General features: G+C 32.5%; 2 protein-coding genes across 2 annotated transcripts; one reads left to right on the plus strand and one right to left on the minus strand.

Moving 5' to 3' along the window:
* Positions 1 to 1,337: 1,337 nt before the first annotated feature.
* Positions 1,338 to 7,277, plus strand: LOC112789294 (D-xylose-proton symporter-like 2). Its single transcript, XM_025831139.3, has 14 exons — positions 1,338 to 1,438; positions 2,059 to 2,156; positions 2,765 to 2,843; positions 3,211 to 3,270; positions 3,419 to 3,485; positions 3,562 to 3,686; positions 4,362 to 4,463; positions 4,583 to 4,951; positions 5,041 to 5,088; positions 5,176 to 5,238; positions 5,893 to 5,973; positions 6,201 to 6,299; positions 6,411 to 6,548; positions 6,957 to 7,277. The coding sequence occupies exons 1-14, from the start codon at positions 1,394 to 1,396 to the stop codon at positions 7,086 to 7,088; spliced, it is 1,506 nt and encodes a 501-aa protein (XP_025686924.1). The 5' UTR covers positions 1,338 to 1,393; the 3' UTR covers positions 7,089 to 7,277.
* Positions 7,278 to 12,869: 5,592 nt separating this feature from the next.
* On the minus strand, positions 12,870 to 15,815 carry LOC112789295 (SCARECROW-LIKE protein 7-like). Its single transcript, XM_025831140.3, has one exon. It carries the CDS (start codon positions 15,421 to 15,423, stop codon positions 13,513 to 13,515), a length of 1,911 nt encoding a protein of 636 aa, XP_025686925.1. The 5' UTR covers positions 15,424 to 15,815; the 3' UTR covers positions 12,870 to 13,512.
* Between the last annotated feature and the right edge of the window lie 1,951 nt (positions 15,816 to 17,766).

Raw genomic sequence — 17,766 nt, forward strand, 5'->3', positions numbered from 1 at the left:
TTTTTTTAATAAAAAACCTTACACTTCATTTTTTGTCAGATAAATACTGCATTGAAAAACAAAATTAACTTGAAGCCTTTTTCTCGTGTTCCATGTTCATCATGCGCTTCCCTATCCAACTTTGTGAAACTTATATTAAATCCATACTTATTTGCCAATCTTATCTTAGTCTAAAATTAAAAGTTGGTGAAAGAATATTTGAAGGAGTCGGTTTAATTATTCTATTAGTCTCCATAGTTTTGTGAAATTTTTAATTAGATCTTTATTTTTTTGTTTTTAATTGGGTTTTTGTACTAATTTTTTTTTTCAATTAAATTTCTTTTGGTAATAATTGGCTTAATTGTATAGAGATTTAATTAAAAAAAAGAGAAAAAAATATAGGGACTCAATTAAAAAAAAAATATAAAGACTCAATTAAAAAAATTTGGTGTAAGGATTCAATTAAAAGAAAAAAAGTATAAAGATCAAATTAAAAATTTTATAAAATTATAGAAACCAATAAAGTAATTAAACCTAAGAGATCGCATAAAAAAAGAGATATTGTTAAAAAGATTGAATTGAATTAAATAATGGTATAAAATATTTATGTTATTAGTCGATTAGAATAACCTAAAAATAACAATCAAATTAGGTTGATCTAGTAGTTAGTAGTATCGGAATTTAAATTTTACATTGTGCATACAACAATCCATTAAACAGTGGCAAATCCTTAAATAAAGTTCAGTATTACGGCAAATTAATCCTTGACGTAGCGAATTAATCCTTAACATGCCGGATTAAAAAATACAATGAAAAAAAAAACTAAAAATAAGAATTTCAAGTGAATTTATTAAATTGCTTTTTATTTGAAGGTAATATTTTATTTAAAAAATATAAAATTACATTTAACTTTTATTACCATCACATACTTATATAAAAAAATAACAATAATATTACATAACTAAGACATGGTAGTAATTAAATTCAATTAAATTAATTTAAGACCATTGTTATCGTTAAATTTTTGTGACATTTTTTTCCTTTTTTTTTCATTTTAATTTTTATCGTTAATATATACAATACAATTTTCCTATCTCTACAATCTTTATAATAAATATTATTTTAATATTAATAATTTTTAACAATTTAATACGCATTTCTGTTATTAATTAAAAATAATTTAAATACATAATTAATTAATAACAATTATATTTTTAGATAAATATTAAAAATATTTTGTGTATAAAGAATATTTTTTTATATAAAATATGGCTTTAGTTTTAATAATATTGTTTAAATGTTATTAAAATAACTTTATATATATATATATATATATATATATATATATATATGCTTAAATTTTCTACCAACCTTCAGACACAGTCTCTCGAACAGGACTTCAAACTTGAAACCAATGGCGTCGGACCCTGAACAACCTACTCTCTCCTCTTTCCCAAAGGTTCTAACCCTTTCCACTTTCTTCATTCTCCTTTTTCTTTTGGATTATGTCATCTGCTATGTTCAAGTTTTCTTTTGGTTTCTTACAGAATGTATTGGATGAGTGGGAAATTTGAAATTCATAAGCTTTTTTTTTTTTGAAAAAAAAAAAGTAGAGCAACTTGGATGAGAACAACCATGAGGTCAATGGGTATGGGAAAAAATTTGAACTTGTTGCAGTCATAATGAACTTGAAATCCTTTTTGGTTGCCTAGACTGGATTTCTATTTCCGATTTTGCTAATTGATTCACCGGTTGGCTTCTCTGGTCTTCATAGAAATAAGAGACATCAATTTTTTCCATTTTTTTATTGTTTGGTGCCTAGCAATTATTTGTTTTATGAAAAAATGAGATCATTGTGTGCTTTTTGCTCTTAGTTATTTGGTTGTCTTTGGTAAAAAATAGAAATAAAAAAAAGGAAAAGAAGAAGAAGATTGAATAAAGAATAACTGAATAAGCTGAATGCTTTTAATAAAACAACACATTTTACACAATCATATAAGACCTATTTGTTGATGTCTATGGCCTATTGTGTTTAATTTTGCTTTTATAACTTATGAAATGCATTGGTTTTTTAATTAGGAGAGAAAGCCACATGGTGAGATTGGGAGTGCAAGGGAGCCTCTTCTTAATGTGTCCCATGATTCTGAAAAGTATTCTGTATCTGCTGCGATTTTCCCGTGAGTATTACATTTCGTTTCGATGCTTTCCGTGTTAATCCTTATGGTTTGCAATGGAAATCTATCATGCATCTGTGATTTTGTCTAAAACATACTATAAATAGCCACATATAGGAGCTTTCAGCTTGCACTATCTATCCAATGATCTTGTTTACTGGGATGAAGAATGTGTTAATCGTGAAGTTTAGAGAATTGCCAATGCATACGACATCTGTTTCGTTTAAATCACAACTAGATGTACAATCCTATGTGGTAGGTAAAGAGAATTCAGATTTGGTTCATCACTGTTTCTCTGAAAACTAGATTGATTCAGTGAGGATGAAACTGGTAGCAGCAATTGACATTCTAATTTTGGAATCATAACAGAACACATAAATATTATGTTCCATTTGATAGCTGTTGAAATACCAAATGTTACCATGAGATTTTATTTACATGGCTATAAATAACCCTTCATTGCATGCTATAAGGTTGATTAAATGTAAATTTTATTAAATACTCTTTCTGTTAAAACTTTTTTATGTCCGTTTAGCTACTTAGAAACAAAAGAAGAGAAAGAATAAGGGCTCTGTCTGTAGTCTTACCTAGAAGTATTTTAAAATTCTCAGGTTTTTCTTCCCAGCTCTTGGTGGGCTGCTGTATGGCTATGACATAGGCTCTACATCGTGTGCAACAATTTCCATTGAGGTACACCTTTATATTTCTACTATTTATATAGTTCTATCTTTCCTTGTCTGCAATGGATCAATGTTGAAGGAAGACTTCTATGGTGAGACAAAGAATCCATTGTGAAGTCTGCTTGCTGATGAGACAACAGCCTAGCCATTTTTGTTGTTCGATAGAACTGGTTTATACAAAGTCCTTCTGTTTATTAAAGTATGATGCATTTTTACTCCCACTATAATTTACAGGAATTAATGTACCAAAGAAAAACCTCCGAATCATATGCTTCTATGCTGACACCTTTTTTTTCCCGGTTGCTTTGACTAATCGTACTGTTAGACTTAACAATTTCGATGGGTTGTTTCATTCTTATACTTTCTTTTGTTTGCAGTCGCCAACACTAAGTGGAGTATCTTGGTACAACTTGTCCTCCATTGAAATTGGTCTTGTTGTAAGTTTGAATTAAATTTGTTCTTTCTTAGGTTATGGCTACAGTTTGTTTCTATTATAATTATAATTTGATCCTTGTTTTTGGTACATTTTGATTATTATTTATCTTGAACATAACATTAGGTATTTGATTTTGATGTCTTTTGCAGACTAGTGGATCATTATATGGTGCCTTAATTGGTTCTGTGTTGGCCTTCAATGTTGCTGACTTCCTAGGTAATTATCGCTCTAACTGGTTATCATTTTATATATCCCCTTTCCTGGGGAAGTTTATGACAAACTTCAATTTTAGGTAGAAGAAGGGAGCTGGTTTCAGCGGCATTGTTATATCTTGTCGGAGCACTCGTGACAGCACTAGCTCCAAATCTTCCTATATTGGTGATAGGGAGATTTATTTATGGTATAGGAATTGGATTGGTATGTTCTTTTTTACCAAACTGATACATCTAAGTTTATTTCTATTAATTTCTGCTTTATCAGGGTAGAAAAACCATCTAGGCAATTTGAGGTGTAGGATTTACTATTGTCATATACAAAAGTAAATGATCATTGGGCCTGCACCAGCACCTAATGCCTTAGAAGGGTGTATGACCAAATGGGTAGAGAATATAATTTACTGAATTCGTTGGAAGAATATAATCTCGGAGAAACTATATCTATGACACACATTGCTTAGAACTTAGCTTCAATACTTGCTTTAGGATAGAAGCCTTTTAGCATTGAGCACTATATATATACTGCAATAGGAATAAGTATACTTCTACATTTTCAAGCGAAATCGTGATAGTACACTAAACATATTCAGTCATATATCTTATTCTATCATAATTCAAGTCTAATATTCTATAGGAATGTATTAAACCTTTTTTTTTTTGAAAAAAAAGATTTGGTTTGAATCATTAAATTTCGCTGGTGGAATTTATTATTAGGGCATTCATATACTTACCTCCACTTACATTGGTCCTTAGACTTCATATATGTGAGTCTACTTGCAAGGAAGAGATAAAAGTGGGAAAATGGTTATTTTGCATGTTAATGGCACTCTTAGTTAAAGAGTTTGTTATCTAAAGAATAGACGGTTATCTTTTCTAGGCAATGCATGCTGCTCCAATGTACATTGCTGAGACGGCCCCGTCGTCAATACGTGGACTACTGATTTCTCTGAAAGAGTTCTTTATAGTACTTGGGATGGTGGTAAGTTGTAGAACTTTCAATACTCCTACTATTATGGCTTCCTGAGTAATAATAATCTATCAAAAACCTTTCTATATGTAGTTGGTAATATAGAAAATGGTCAAATATCATTTGTGCAGGCAGGTTATGGAATCGGTAGCCTTCTGGTAGACACGGTAGCTGGGTGGCGGTATATGTATGGAGTTAGTAGTCCTTTGGCAGTAATCATGGGAATTGGAATGTGTTGGCTCCCAGCTTCTCCTAGGTGGCTACTTTTATGTGCTATACAGGGGAAAGGGGATGGAGAGAATTTGAAAAGCACCGCAATTCATTGTCTGTGCCGTCTTCGAGGTCAAGCTGTTGATGACTCAGCTCATCGGCAAGTGGATGAAATTCTGGCTGAGCTTGCTTATGTGGGTGAAGAAAAAGAGGTTACTTTTGGAGAAATGTTCAGAGGAAAATGCTTGAAAGCCCTTACCATTGGTGCAGGATTGGTCTTGTTTCAACAGGTATAGCAACTGCTCAAATAAAATAGTAAAAATAATCACAGTTCCCAGATTTTCATTGTATTCACAATGTAGACTGAAATTTGTGACAGATCACAGGACAACCAAGTGTGCTTTACTATGCTGGATCAATCCTTCAGGTATTATATAACACAAATTCATATGATCTATTTATTACCTGTCACTAGTGGAAGTTTGATGAAATTGTAACCCAATCCAATATGTAGAGTGCAGGATTCTCCGCTGCATCTGATGCGACCCGAGTCTCTATTCTCCTTGGTTTTTTCAAGGTAGATTTTTTCCCCTTATGTTTGCAATACCTGAACAACTTAGTTAGCAAGGAAACTTTTTGTGAGTTTTATTAGTAAGATGTGGGTGAATGTTTTCTAAAAAATGCAAAATTACTGAATTGGGTATGAAGTTATTGTTCAAGCTTTGTCAATTGTCATTTTTCTGTAACTCTTCTCTTGCTCTGTTACTGTGCAATGAGCTAACTGTATCTTCATGCTGTATCCATAAGTTTGTGTCTTAATGTTGCTTCTTTTGTTAAATCGGGAGAGATTTGAAATTTTAAAATATTAGAATTGTAGACTTTTGATTGGCACTCCCTTCAGTATTTTCTTTTCCAATTGATTGCATTTTGTCAAATGAAAGAGCCATGTTTGTCTATTCAAAAGCAGTTCATACTCTTTTGGAATCAATTGTTGTTAAGAAATAAACTCTTCTCATTTTCCCATCTATACAATGCAATGCGACACATTTTCAACAAGAGAAAAGGGAAAACAAAGAAAAATCATGTTACAACTTGTTCCCATTGTCCTTGTCCTTGTTTTCACTGCTCTTGGTTTCCCTTTTCTGTTTTCTTGTCAAATTTATGAGCATCTTCTCCTATCCAGTCAGTTTAATATGTTCTGTGCGACTTATTTGTTATGTTTGTGTTCTAGTTGATTATGACCGGAACTGCTGTCGCCGTTGTCGATAAAGTTGGAAGAAGACCTTTACTACTGGGAGGAGTTTCAGGGATGGTCAGTTCCTTCTTATCTCAGACTTTAGTTTCGGTATCAATATACCAATAAAAAGACTCTTGTATGTTGTATTGAGAGAGGGATGAATGTGCTAAGCTCTCCTGTTTGCATAACTCAACATCAACTTAACAAACTATAAAAAAGATATGATCATGATACCAGATTTTCAACCATGAAATGATGTTCAGATTTCATGAACTCATCATATATGTTAACTTGTGTTGCAGGCAGTATCTTTATTCCTTCTGGGTTCGTATTACATTTTCTTGGATGATGCCGCAGTCGTTGCTGTAATTGGTCTGCTGTTATATGTTGGCTGTTATCAGGTGAATAGACTTCCTCTTGTTCATTAAGGAATATCATTCTTCTTCATATAGTATCTATTTGATCATGCTTATACCATTTTGATTTACCATCATCTTGTTTATTTCGTCCAGATTTCGTTTGGTCCAATTGGTTGGCTAATGATATCAGAGGTTTTCCCCTTGCGCTTAAGAGGTCGCGGACTAAGTATCGCTGTACTTGTTAACTTCGGCGCAAATGCTCTTGTGACATTTGCTTTCTCCCCACTGAAGGTGATTAACATCTTCAATCCCTTTATTTTCAACAAGATTTTGGAGACCACAAAAACATACTACTCCCTCCATTCCCTTAATTCGATCACTTTCTGATACATCCTTCTATAATCCTTCGATTATAGAAGGATGTACCAGAAAGCGAAAGTAAATTAACCGATGACGGTGCAATCAGATGATTACCATATTTTACAGAGGTCTAATCTTGCACATCATAAAAGGGCAGCCTGGTCCGGGGAAGGGCCGCAGCCAAAGAGTGTATTATAGACAGTCTAATCTCATAATTACATCAATAGCTAATTCTACAGCTTGAATCCGTAACCTTGAAGTCACATGGACACAACTCAACCAAAACACATCATTAATTGAAATTGCATGTCTGACTTCTTTTTTTTTTTCTCAATGCAGGAGTTACTGGGAGCAGGAATTTTGTTTTACATATTTTGTGCAATAGCAGTGGGATCTCTTGTATTCATATACTTCATTGTACCTGAAACCAAGGGACTTACCCTTGAGGAGATTGAGGCCAAATGTCTATAATCAGAGTCACCTTGTAACTTCTACATATCTAGTTGTACTTGTACTACTACTGCAAATTCTCTTCAAATCAATGTTTTGTTAATGAAACTTATCATGTAGATGTAAACAATTTGCAATGATGTATGTTGAGTTAATTATTATGGATGGATGTATCACCTATTATATTAATCACTTTAATTTGGATTCCCAGCTTCTCTTGTCTCAAAAAGGAAGGGCATGAGTAATATTATAATATTTATAAATAAAATATGCATTTTTTTTAATTATATAATAGTGCTTATCTTGTTAAAATTTGTGCTTATCTTCTATTAACATTGTTTTTTTCTTTAAACAACTACTCTTCATATGATAGTGTTATGTTAACTAGTTAAGTACAAAAAAGAGTGTTTTTTTAGCATATTATTGAATGTGGATATACATTTAAAAAGGAATTTACGTCAAATATTTTTCTTCTAATTTCTTAATTGTTACATTTAATTCATAAAAAAATATTGAAATAACAAAATAATCAACGAATTCTAATATAGATCTATAAGATCCGCCTGTTTTGAGTAGGTTCCATTACTTATATTATAAAATTTTAATAAATATCGAAAATGTTAGGTAATTTATCATTTAAAATTGTGGCATAACTAGTGTTATTTTGTACAAATTTTTAAAAAGATTTATTTCTGAAAGGGAAATAGGAGGAGTAAGATTTTACAGCAGAAGGGTGCAGCCGTGCAGGATGCATCAATAATAATGGAGTGTGTGTGAAAGTGAGAGTGACACCAATATAGTAATCATGACATCATGAGTTTCAGAGTTGGTAAATGGTAAAAAAAATTATTACTCAAGTGATGATGTAATTTTTGTTTAAAAATAATTGTTGAAAATTATTAAATAATTATATAATAATTTTTAACAAATAATGTTACATAAAGATCATGGTCTAATAAAAAGTAGAGTGTGTCACGGAAAGAAGCGTTACGTTACGTAACGTATAGAAATTGGAAACACGTAAAGTAATAATAATGTAAATGTAACGCAGTAATAAGAGACAGAAGCACACGACGTGTGACAGATAATGTTAGAATGAATGAATGAATGAATTATTATTAGCATTACTCAGAATTCTTCAGATGGTAGCTTCAGTCAATCATTTGAGTCTACAAACCCTAACACCTTTGTAGGTAACTAAGCAACTCTACCTCCCTATCCCTATAACCCTATATTCCCTTTATTGTCTCCCTCGTCATCGTCATCATCATCATCCCATATTCAATTCTTTCATTTCATGATAAGTAAATAAATGCTTCCTAGTTCCTATCAACTACCAAAATCCAATTACTTCGTTACTTATCATTATTCATTAGGAATGGCAACAACTTAGTTCATTGGGCTAGTGATTAATTTATTAGTATATTTAAGTAAGTATTAGAAATTTAAATTTTATTTTTTATATGAAGTAATTTATTAATTTATTGACGAGTAATAAATTCTTAAATAAAATTTAGCATTATAATAAATTAATTTTTGACTTGTCGAATTAAGAGATATTTTAAAAAACAAAAATTTATTCTTGTTATCCTTAGACTAAACTAATAAAGTTTCACATGATATTATCGTGGATTAATTTTGATGCTAAACAGTTTTAATATTAAAAATAATTATTTTTTATACATTATTATATAATTAATATATATATATAATTATTTTATATTAAAATTAAATTATATTATAGTATTCATAACATCAAATTATATATGATTTATTATTTATTAAATTAAAGTAAAAATTAATAGTTAATAATAGTTAAATAATTTGATACGTTTGACTAAATTATTACCTAACAATTTTAAACTAACAAGTAACAACTCCACATAAAGTTAATTATAACTGAGTTTTCGCCTTAAAAGGTATAATTTTATTATATTTGAATTTTGGCATTTTATTTTTAAATAATTTAGATTAAGAAAAATATCATTAATATAGAAAGAGAATATTGTTATTTAAGAAAACAAAAATTAATGCATTTATTTTCATTGAAAATTTAACACGTTTATTATAATGTTTCTATATAAGTGAAAAGGAAATGCATCATGTGCTGGTTACTTGGTTAATAGCACACATGATTAGTCATTCATTCTTGTGTTTGCTCATAAATCATAAGTTCTACTTCTAAGTATACTATTGATACCTGGAAAAGGAAAGGGTCTACAAGAACACGTCAAACATTGGAAATGAATGTTCATATGACACACTCACTATTGCTTTTTCATATATATCTGTGAGTTCTGTCCAAAGGATTAATATGATTAAAATAATTATCAAATATCTCATATTTATTTTAAAAAAATATAATAATTAATTAAATTTATTTTTTGGAAATTGGATAATGACTCGTAGAAAATTTTAAAAATAAATAAAAATATCTTTATATAATATTCAATTTTTTTTAGACTGGGATACAGATTACCTGGATTTTAGACGATTTGCATGCATATCGCCAAAAATAAAATTGTATATAAAGATGTTTTAATTTATTTTGAAAAATAAAAAATTATTTTAATTTATTAAAAAAATTGTCCTGACTCATATCATCAAATAATTTAGTCACCAAAATAAAATATCATAAAATAATTTGTCACGTGTTATTCTCTAAACTTTTTAATTTTAATATGGAGAGAGGGTTGGTGTATAATAGAGTTATAGAGATATATGGTGTTTCACCAGGATATGAAGACTGTGCAAGACAAATCAGACCGTCCGATTGGAGATATTGTGATCGGACGGACCGAGTACAGACAGTATGAAAAATCCTGGATTCGAGTTGTGTACTGGTTCCACGTGACACGCATGCAGCTGGGCTCCAGTTGGCTTCGATGCTTCCATAAAACCCTGGATTCAATTTCAGTACCCACAAAATTCTGCTCCACACAAATTGGACCGTCCGATTTGTGTCCTCTCTGCAATGAAATCGGACGGTCCAATTTCTTCTCACTAAAATAAAAAATTGAACGTCGTCACAATAGTGTATATTCCTCCAATACTCCATAACTCAGCATAACTCATATGTCAACCTCATATAAAAAAAAATTAGCCTTATTATCTTACAAAATGACCAATCTACCTTGTATTTTTTAAAAATTAATTTAAAATATGTAATCTTTTAAAAATTAAATAACGCACAAATAATTTTTAAAATTTATTTTAATTAGTAACCCTATTGCATCATTTGTGTGTATAAGAAGAAACAGAGCAATACATTGGACATCGAGAAAAGGCAAAACCATAAGATGACCCTAATGCATTATGCATACACAAATGACACAACATCAACGACCGAAAATGACTCCCACTACTTCATTCACTCACCAATGTTTTTAAGTATAGATAATTTTAATTTTAATTATGGATATAAATATAAAAATTAATTTAATTATGATAAAGATAAAAATATAAAAATATTGATTTTTGTTTTTTATCTGTATATTTTTACATTAATGGCAGAATCTAAAAAATCTAAAAATTCATGATTGAGAAAGCTATATATTTCAACTATGAACACGAGATAATTTTGTCACCATGGAGAGTATAACACAAGGATGAGAAATAGCATTGACAAATTGCATGAAAATGAACAAGGATGAAAACCCATTTTATATATTAGTTAGAGAAATAATTATTAAGTTAATATTATAAGAGTGCAGGACAGCTCAAACTATTACGGATAAGCTTCTCAAACTCAAAGATAAGAGAATAATGGTTGAATCAAATATGAGAAAAATATTGATCTATTATTGCTACTTCTCTTAAATTTCCACTTTCACACTTGTATAGTTTATTTTGATATTCACAACACTATGAACTATGAAGAAGTCAAGGAGCTAAAAACTTCATGGGTCCACTCCCTTGTCATCGCATTAATTAACCATTTCTCCAAAATTGTGGTTCTTCTTTTGAAATTATTTTAGAATTTAGAACACTCCTTACCACAATATAGAAAAGATGAAATAAATAAGAATAATAGAAATTGCAATCAAATCAATTCTAATAAACAAATTAAATATCTAAAAATGAGATGCCAAACCAAATGTATAAATAACATTTTTTGTTCTAAAATCATTAGCTTCCAAAGAACCATAATTTAGCCTATGGAAAAGAGGCAAGGATAGTAGAGACATTATGTTGGTAATGGTAACTAAAGCTGTTTGATAACAAGTTTTGGCTTAGGCCTTACTACTTTTTCCATTTTTCTTGAATCATGTACAGAAATGTTACCAAGGTAAATCATAGTTGTGATAATGATAATATTGATAAGGTCAATTACAAGTATAGAAATACAAACTAGAAACCATGTTCTAGGTTGGGGCTACTAGATGCATTTTTACTAGAAAATTCAGTCACTACAGCTTAGCCTCTAGAACTAGAAGCGCTTCATTTGCATAAATAACCATTGCTTTTATGATCACAACTCATAAGGGACACCAACAGGAAGGAGAAACCTAAAAAGTTTTGGAGGTGCTTTTGGATCAATATTGATTTTGACAATAGTTAATTTGTGTAAACAAGAGAAGCAAACAACCAACCCTATGGCAAACCAAGCTGAGCTGGAACTGATTGAATTTGCTAATCTCCAATATCTTCCTTCTTCTGCATCAAAAAGTCAAAAAAGTTGCAGAAAAAAGAATTCAATTAACCACAATGAATGGTCCCAATTTAAAGTAATGTTCTCCTTGTGCCGATTTAGCAATTCCCCAACTTTTTCAATCTAATTAGCTGTTCATTAACAAAATTTTATAGAAAAGCTCCAATGGAAATTAAGCAAATAAACTAAAAAAATGGATGATGCACATAAATACATGAGTAATCTAATATTAGAAGCACTTGGGTTTCATTTCTGTCAAGTGGGGTAATGCTATTCTAAGATTAGGGGATGGTACTTGATGAGTTATGAACTACCATTTAAAGTGGGGAAGTAGGACACAAACCCAACCTCACAAAGTGTGTAGTCTACATTTATGGGACCTTTTTTTTATTTTTTGAATAAATCAGGTCCAATTAGAGAAGGTCCTATTCACAAGTCACAACCTCGAATGGTCACAATCACTCACTCAGAAACAGGAACAGCAGTGCCAAGTCTTCCATGTCATGCTCAAGCCAATTGTTTTATGAAGCCTCTAAATAGGTTGATTTCAACTCTCTCCCATCTCTGTTGTGCCAGGAAGACATGGAACTTTGATTGCAGCATGAAAGAGACAGACAACAAAGCTATTAATGTGGCCCCATAGATTTGAGAGAAAGACCAGCACCACTTGCAAGAATGAAAGCTAAGCAAAACTTACATAAACCAAAAAGAAACAAACTTTATTAAGATTGGCGTGCAGGTTAATAATAGCAGCTCCAAATCAGGAAAGAAAAATGCTTCTTCCTACTGCATACTGTTTAAGTAATCAATTGCTTCAAAGTTCCAACTGTGTGTGTTAATAATTGGAAGATATGTGTCCACATACACACCCTTTACCATTGGATAGATCCTTCATCCAATCCAATGGTGAAAAAGGGTTGTTTGTTTAGGGAAATGGTACAAAGAATTGCTTCTCTAAAAGGCAGCACAAACTAAGTTTATTGACAGCACACAATTTTCATGCAACATCAGCAAACACAGCTTTTCATCAATAATCAAAATCACAGGGGAAGACGCTGGCTGATATAGATCATTAACCAGCTTTTCATCAATAATCAAAATCACAGGGGAAGACGCTGGCTGATATAGATCATTAACCGCTATGCAGGAAATTGAACTCAAGAATGTATTATACATTGAAGGAAGAATGAACCAATTTTGCATACACAAGGTAAAATACTAAAAATGAGTCCCAAGTTTTGCACCTTTGCAACTAGCAGAAAAAACTGATAAAAAACACTAAAGCTATAACTCCTATGATAAAAAGAAAAACCTTTTTCTATTTAGACGAACTTAAATCCATAACAACAAAATCAAATTTACATTGTCACAAGGCAAGCAATGGGAAAGAAATGTTTGTTTTGTTTCTTTCTTCCTTCCTTCCCATTCCCTTGATCACACTAACTGTCCAGTCAATTCTTCAACCTAGTAAGTAATAACACTGCCAAATCAAAATGCTACACAAAGAAAAAAGGACACAATGTGAAAAAAGAAGGGAGCAGGGTGTGGAACTAATAAAATCAGAATGGCTTAAAGTACAGCATGATTGGTAATCCTTCCCAAAAGCCTTGCATTGCAGTGCCATAACATATCATATTATCAAATCTGAGTTAACTCCACCAACCAAAAGTTCAATTGAAGCGCCTAGCATGATCATCAATGTGCATATATAGACAAATTAGTTGTTCCACACCAGAGAAAAAGGACCAGGTGGAAACCCCATTTTTCCATTTCAAAACCCCCAATATAACACCATTAACGCCATGAAGAAACAGTCAAGAGAGGAACATCTTTCCAAGCCAGGGACAAAAACTCAGGTTTAGACTCAACCAATGAATAAAGAGAACTGTAACTGTAATTCCACAGAAGGATCTTAGCTTGACTAATTGCATAATGGCTGAGACTAACTGATTCAAAACCACAACTTTCCATGAGAACCCTCCACTGCTCCTTATCCTCCATTCTTTCCCTCACAGTCCCTGGCAACCCAACGACACCGGAAATTCTGCGGCCAAATAGATGCCGCTCCACCTGCATCCTCTCAGGGGAATCAGGTGCCATGTTTGGCTCAAGAGACTCAAACACAGATGAGTAATATCTCAAAGCATTCTTGAACCTTTTCATGAATCCACCACGGGTCAAACTAGCTTCATACTCACCAAGAGTCACAATCTTAGGCCTCAATGACTTAGCCAAACGAAGTGCAGCCTCAACAGCATCTGGGGTCTCATCAAGAAGATTGTACAACTGAAGCATGAAGTTCACAGCCAAGGCCTCATTTGGATCAACACAGAAGCTACTCTCATTAAGCTCGTGAATAGGGGTTAGAATAGGCCTAAACTCAAAGTTCAGCTCAAGAAGCTTCGCAAACTCGGATAAACGATTTCCAGTGGCACTAAGTGAAGCAGCAGGGGAAGTTCCAAGAGCCATAGCCGGTATCCCTGAGATCCTTATGCTCTCAGGCTTCCCAGAAGAGCGTGTAGCAAATGCTTGCAAAAGTGCAGCCCACTGAATCCCTTGAACAATCCCAAAATCAACAATGTGAATCCTTGAACTTCCTTCAGTGGCTTCAAGAATAGCTTGGTTTGCAGTTAAATGTGCAAACTTTGAATAAGGGCATGCATCATTCAAAGCCTTGTAACACAGTGTTAGCTCCTCAGAGGTAGTGGCAGTAGAAGCAGTTTCCACCATTGCCAAGTTCTTATCTTTCTCCCTCTCAAAGGTTAATTTTCGGGTCAAAGCTTCGGCGAAGTAAAAGGAAACTCTTTGGATTGGGTTTCCGTTTTGGGACACCGATTTTCTCAACTGGCTCAGCGACTCTGAAGCTTGATCCGGTTCCGTTTCCGATAACAGAGCGCACTCTGTTAGTGCTTTCAGAAGCGGGTGCGACGAATCAGGCTCCGGCAAGCTCGAAAAGCCGCCTTGGACTGTGGCCGGAGCCTGCGGTGGTGCCGGCGGAGAAGACGCTACCATTTTCGGAGCCTCTTTGACGGCGGTTGGCGGAGGCAGCGGCGGCGGGGTTGCCCACGTGGCCGGCAGCTGAGCCTGTTGGAGAGATACACCGGTGGCTGCTGCGGTTGTTGTCACGGCGGCGGTGTGAGGTTCCGACGAGAATATCACTCTATTGAGATCCGAAGTCGGTGACAAACGGGTCGGACAAGTAGTAAACGGGCTAGAACCGTAAAGTCCGAAATCGGAATTACCGTTGTGCCACGCCGCCGCCGCCGCCGCCGCTGGGATCGTTGACGTGTCCGTCGAATCTCCCGCGGCGGTTGCCATGAGCGTGTCCATCCACTCATCGGAATCAAAAGTGGCGGCGGCGAAATCAGAGAACCTGAAGGAAGAAGAGGAATGAGGCTCCAATGGAGGAGGGAAGTGAAAAGCTGGATCCGGGTTGTCGGGTCCTGACCCAACTTGAAACGGGTCGGGAAAATCATTGGTTGGTGTGAGAGGGAACCCCAAAGGAGGTGTATTGTTCCATGGATGAAGAGAAAGAGGATTAATACCCAGTAAGTGTTGTTGGTTCTGCTGCTGCTGCTGCTGTTGGTGGTGGTGGTGGTTATGGCTATGGTGGTTGTGTTGTTGTTGCTCTTGTTGCTGCTTCTGCTTGATGACTTGCTGTGCAATGGCCATGAGGTTTCCACTGTCTGCACACATGTACGCCATGATGGATATAAGGTGTTTGATGAAATGCTTCTGAATGAATCACATTCAAGAAAGGAGAATAGTGAATAGTGTGTGAAGTTTGTAGAGTAGAGTAGGGTAGAGTAGAGTAGAGGAAGAAGAAGATGGTATGATAATATATTATATAAGGTGTTTGTGTGAATGACGCTGTATAAATTAGGGAATGCAGATATAGTGTTTGTGAAAAGGGCGAAGAGAAGAAGAGGGGGGTTTGTTTGTGATTGAGCCGTTGAAGAAAGAGTGAGGAGTGAGTGACTTTGGAGGCTAAGAAGAAGAAACCAAACACAAACCTAAAACGACAACTTGATTAAAGGTTTTCCTAAAGACAGTAGACACCATCCCCCTTGGTCCCACTCCCAATTCCCAAACACCCTCTTCCATTATTTTTTTTCCCCCACATTCACTGTTTTATTTATAAAAATATTATGAACATAAAAAAATCAATTATTATTTTTTTAACAATTTTAATAAAATGCTAATATGTAATTTAACACATACGTAAAGTTATTCGATACTATTAATGTATTAAAATTAAATTTATATTTGTTGTGTAGATTTTTTTTAGTTTAAAAGTGATTATTAATAACAAAAAATTATATTATAAAAATATTAAAAAATTATACACAAACAAAATATAATTATTCTTTTGTAAGCATTATCAACGAATTTAAATTGTATTTTAAGTATATTTTCTGTCCAAATAGATCCAAAATATGTCCACGTTAGTTTTCATTGTGATACTTATTTACTGCCGTTTCCCCATGTCAAAAACTTACGGTTACCCTTTCTTGTGAAATCGTAGAATTGTATAATGAAATCCACCTTATAATATATTTAATTTAATTATCTTGCTACGTCACGATTTCTTTTTTATTAAGATATTTACAAATATAATTAGTTAATTACTTTTTAAAGAGTCATGCTATGTAATTGGGGCTGGAAATAACTGGAGTCGAGTCGAATTATACCAGGTTTAAGTTCTATTCATAAAAATTAAGTTTGACTCACAGCTCGCTTCATTAATAATCAAATTTATTTGGTAAATTTAAAGGTAGCTCAACGAAAATTCACGAATTGGCTCGAATTCACGAACTAACTCAAATAATAAGAATATAATCTATAATTTTATATCAATAAATTATAATTTATATATTAAAAAAATTAAAAAAATTAATTTTATATGTTATCTATTTATTAATTATAAATTTTTTATTTATATCCTATCTTAAAATTATATATAAAAAATTACTATAAAATTTTAAATAATTAAAAATATTAATATAGATATAAAATTATATATTACTATTATATATATATATATATAGAACTAACTCAAACACTAAGAAATTAAATTTATTTAAGATAGATTCATTTAATTTATGAAATAAATTTTAAATTTAAATTTGACACACTAACTCAGTAATTCAACCTATCAAATTATTAATAACTTGAATTCAAAGTAGCTTATGAATTGACTTGCAGCCCTATACAAACGAGAGGCAGAGCTCTACTCGTTTCGGCAGGGTCTTAATATTTTAATTTGAATTAAAATTTGTCGTTTTGGTTTAAGATTTTAATAAAATGTTTGTTATGCATAAGTGATATAAAATGAGCTGACAATACTACAGTGTACTCCTAATCCTTACACCTCCACACTTTCATCAGTTTTAGTAGAAAATAATCATCTCAATTTTATTTTAATTGTTTAATAAAATGTAATTTTTTTATTTTACATTTTTTAAATAAAATAAAAAAAGTAAAAAATCATTAAATAATTAAAAATTATACTTTATCAAACAATTAAAAAAATAAGGCATGCTACACATACAAGTCTTTTTGGCTTACAAGCTATACAAGTTGGCCCAAGTTTAAAAAAATGACACGCGCATCACTCCTTTAAAATCGAGCGTTCAACGCACGCGTTTCATTATGCCGTACTCTTCCTCTTCTTCCTCAATCAAAACGCAAACCGTCAAGATTCAACCGACATTCGAAACAAACAACGATTCTGAAGAAACGTTCCAACTCTTCGCGAAGAGTAGAAGAAATCAAGAAGAAAATATACAAATCTCCATCAAAAATCACCAAAAAAAATGAAGAAACATTATTCAAGGTACTGTTTTATTGTTCTTCTAGGTTTTTTTTCTAGATTGTCTCTGCCATGTGCCTCATCCTTAACCAGCAAAATATTAAAAGATTTCAAGAAGAAATATACTGTCTCCCCCATGTTTTTGGTGTATTTCTAAAATTCTTTGGGTATATTTCTGTACCCGTTTGGGTGTATTTCTGTAATCCTTTCTATAATCGTTTGTGTGTATTTTTGTA

The sequence above is a fragment of the Arachis hypogaea genome, chromosome 3 (assembly GCF_003086295.3).
Source record: "Arachis hypogaea cultivar Tifrunner chromosome 3, arahy.Tifrunner.gnm2.J5K5, whole genome shotgun sequence".
Lineage (NCBI taxonomy): Eukaryota > Viridiplantae > Streptophyta > Magnoliopsida > Fabales > Fabaceae > Arachis > Arachis hypogaea.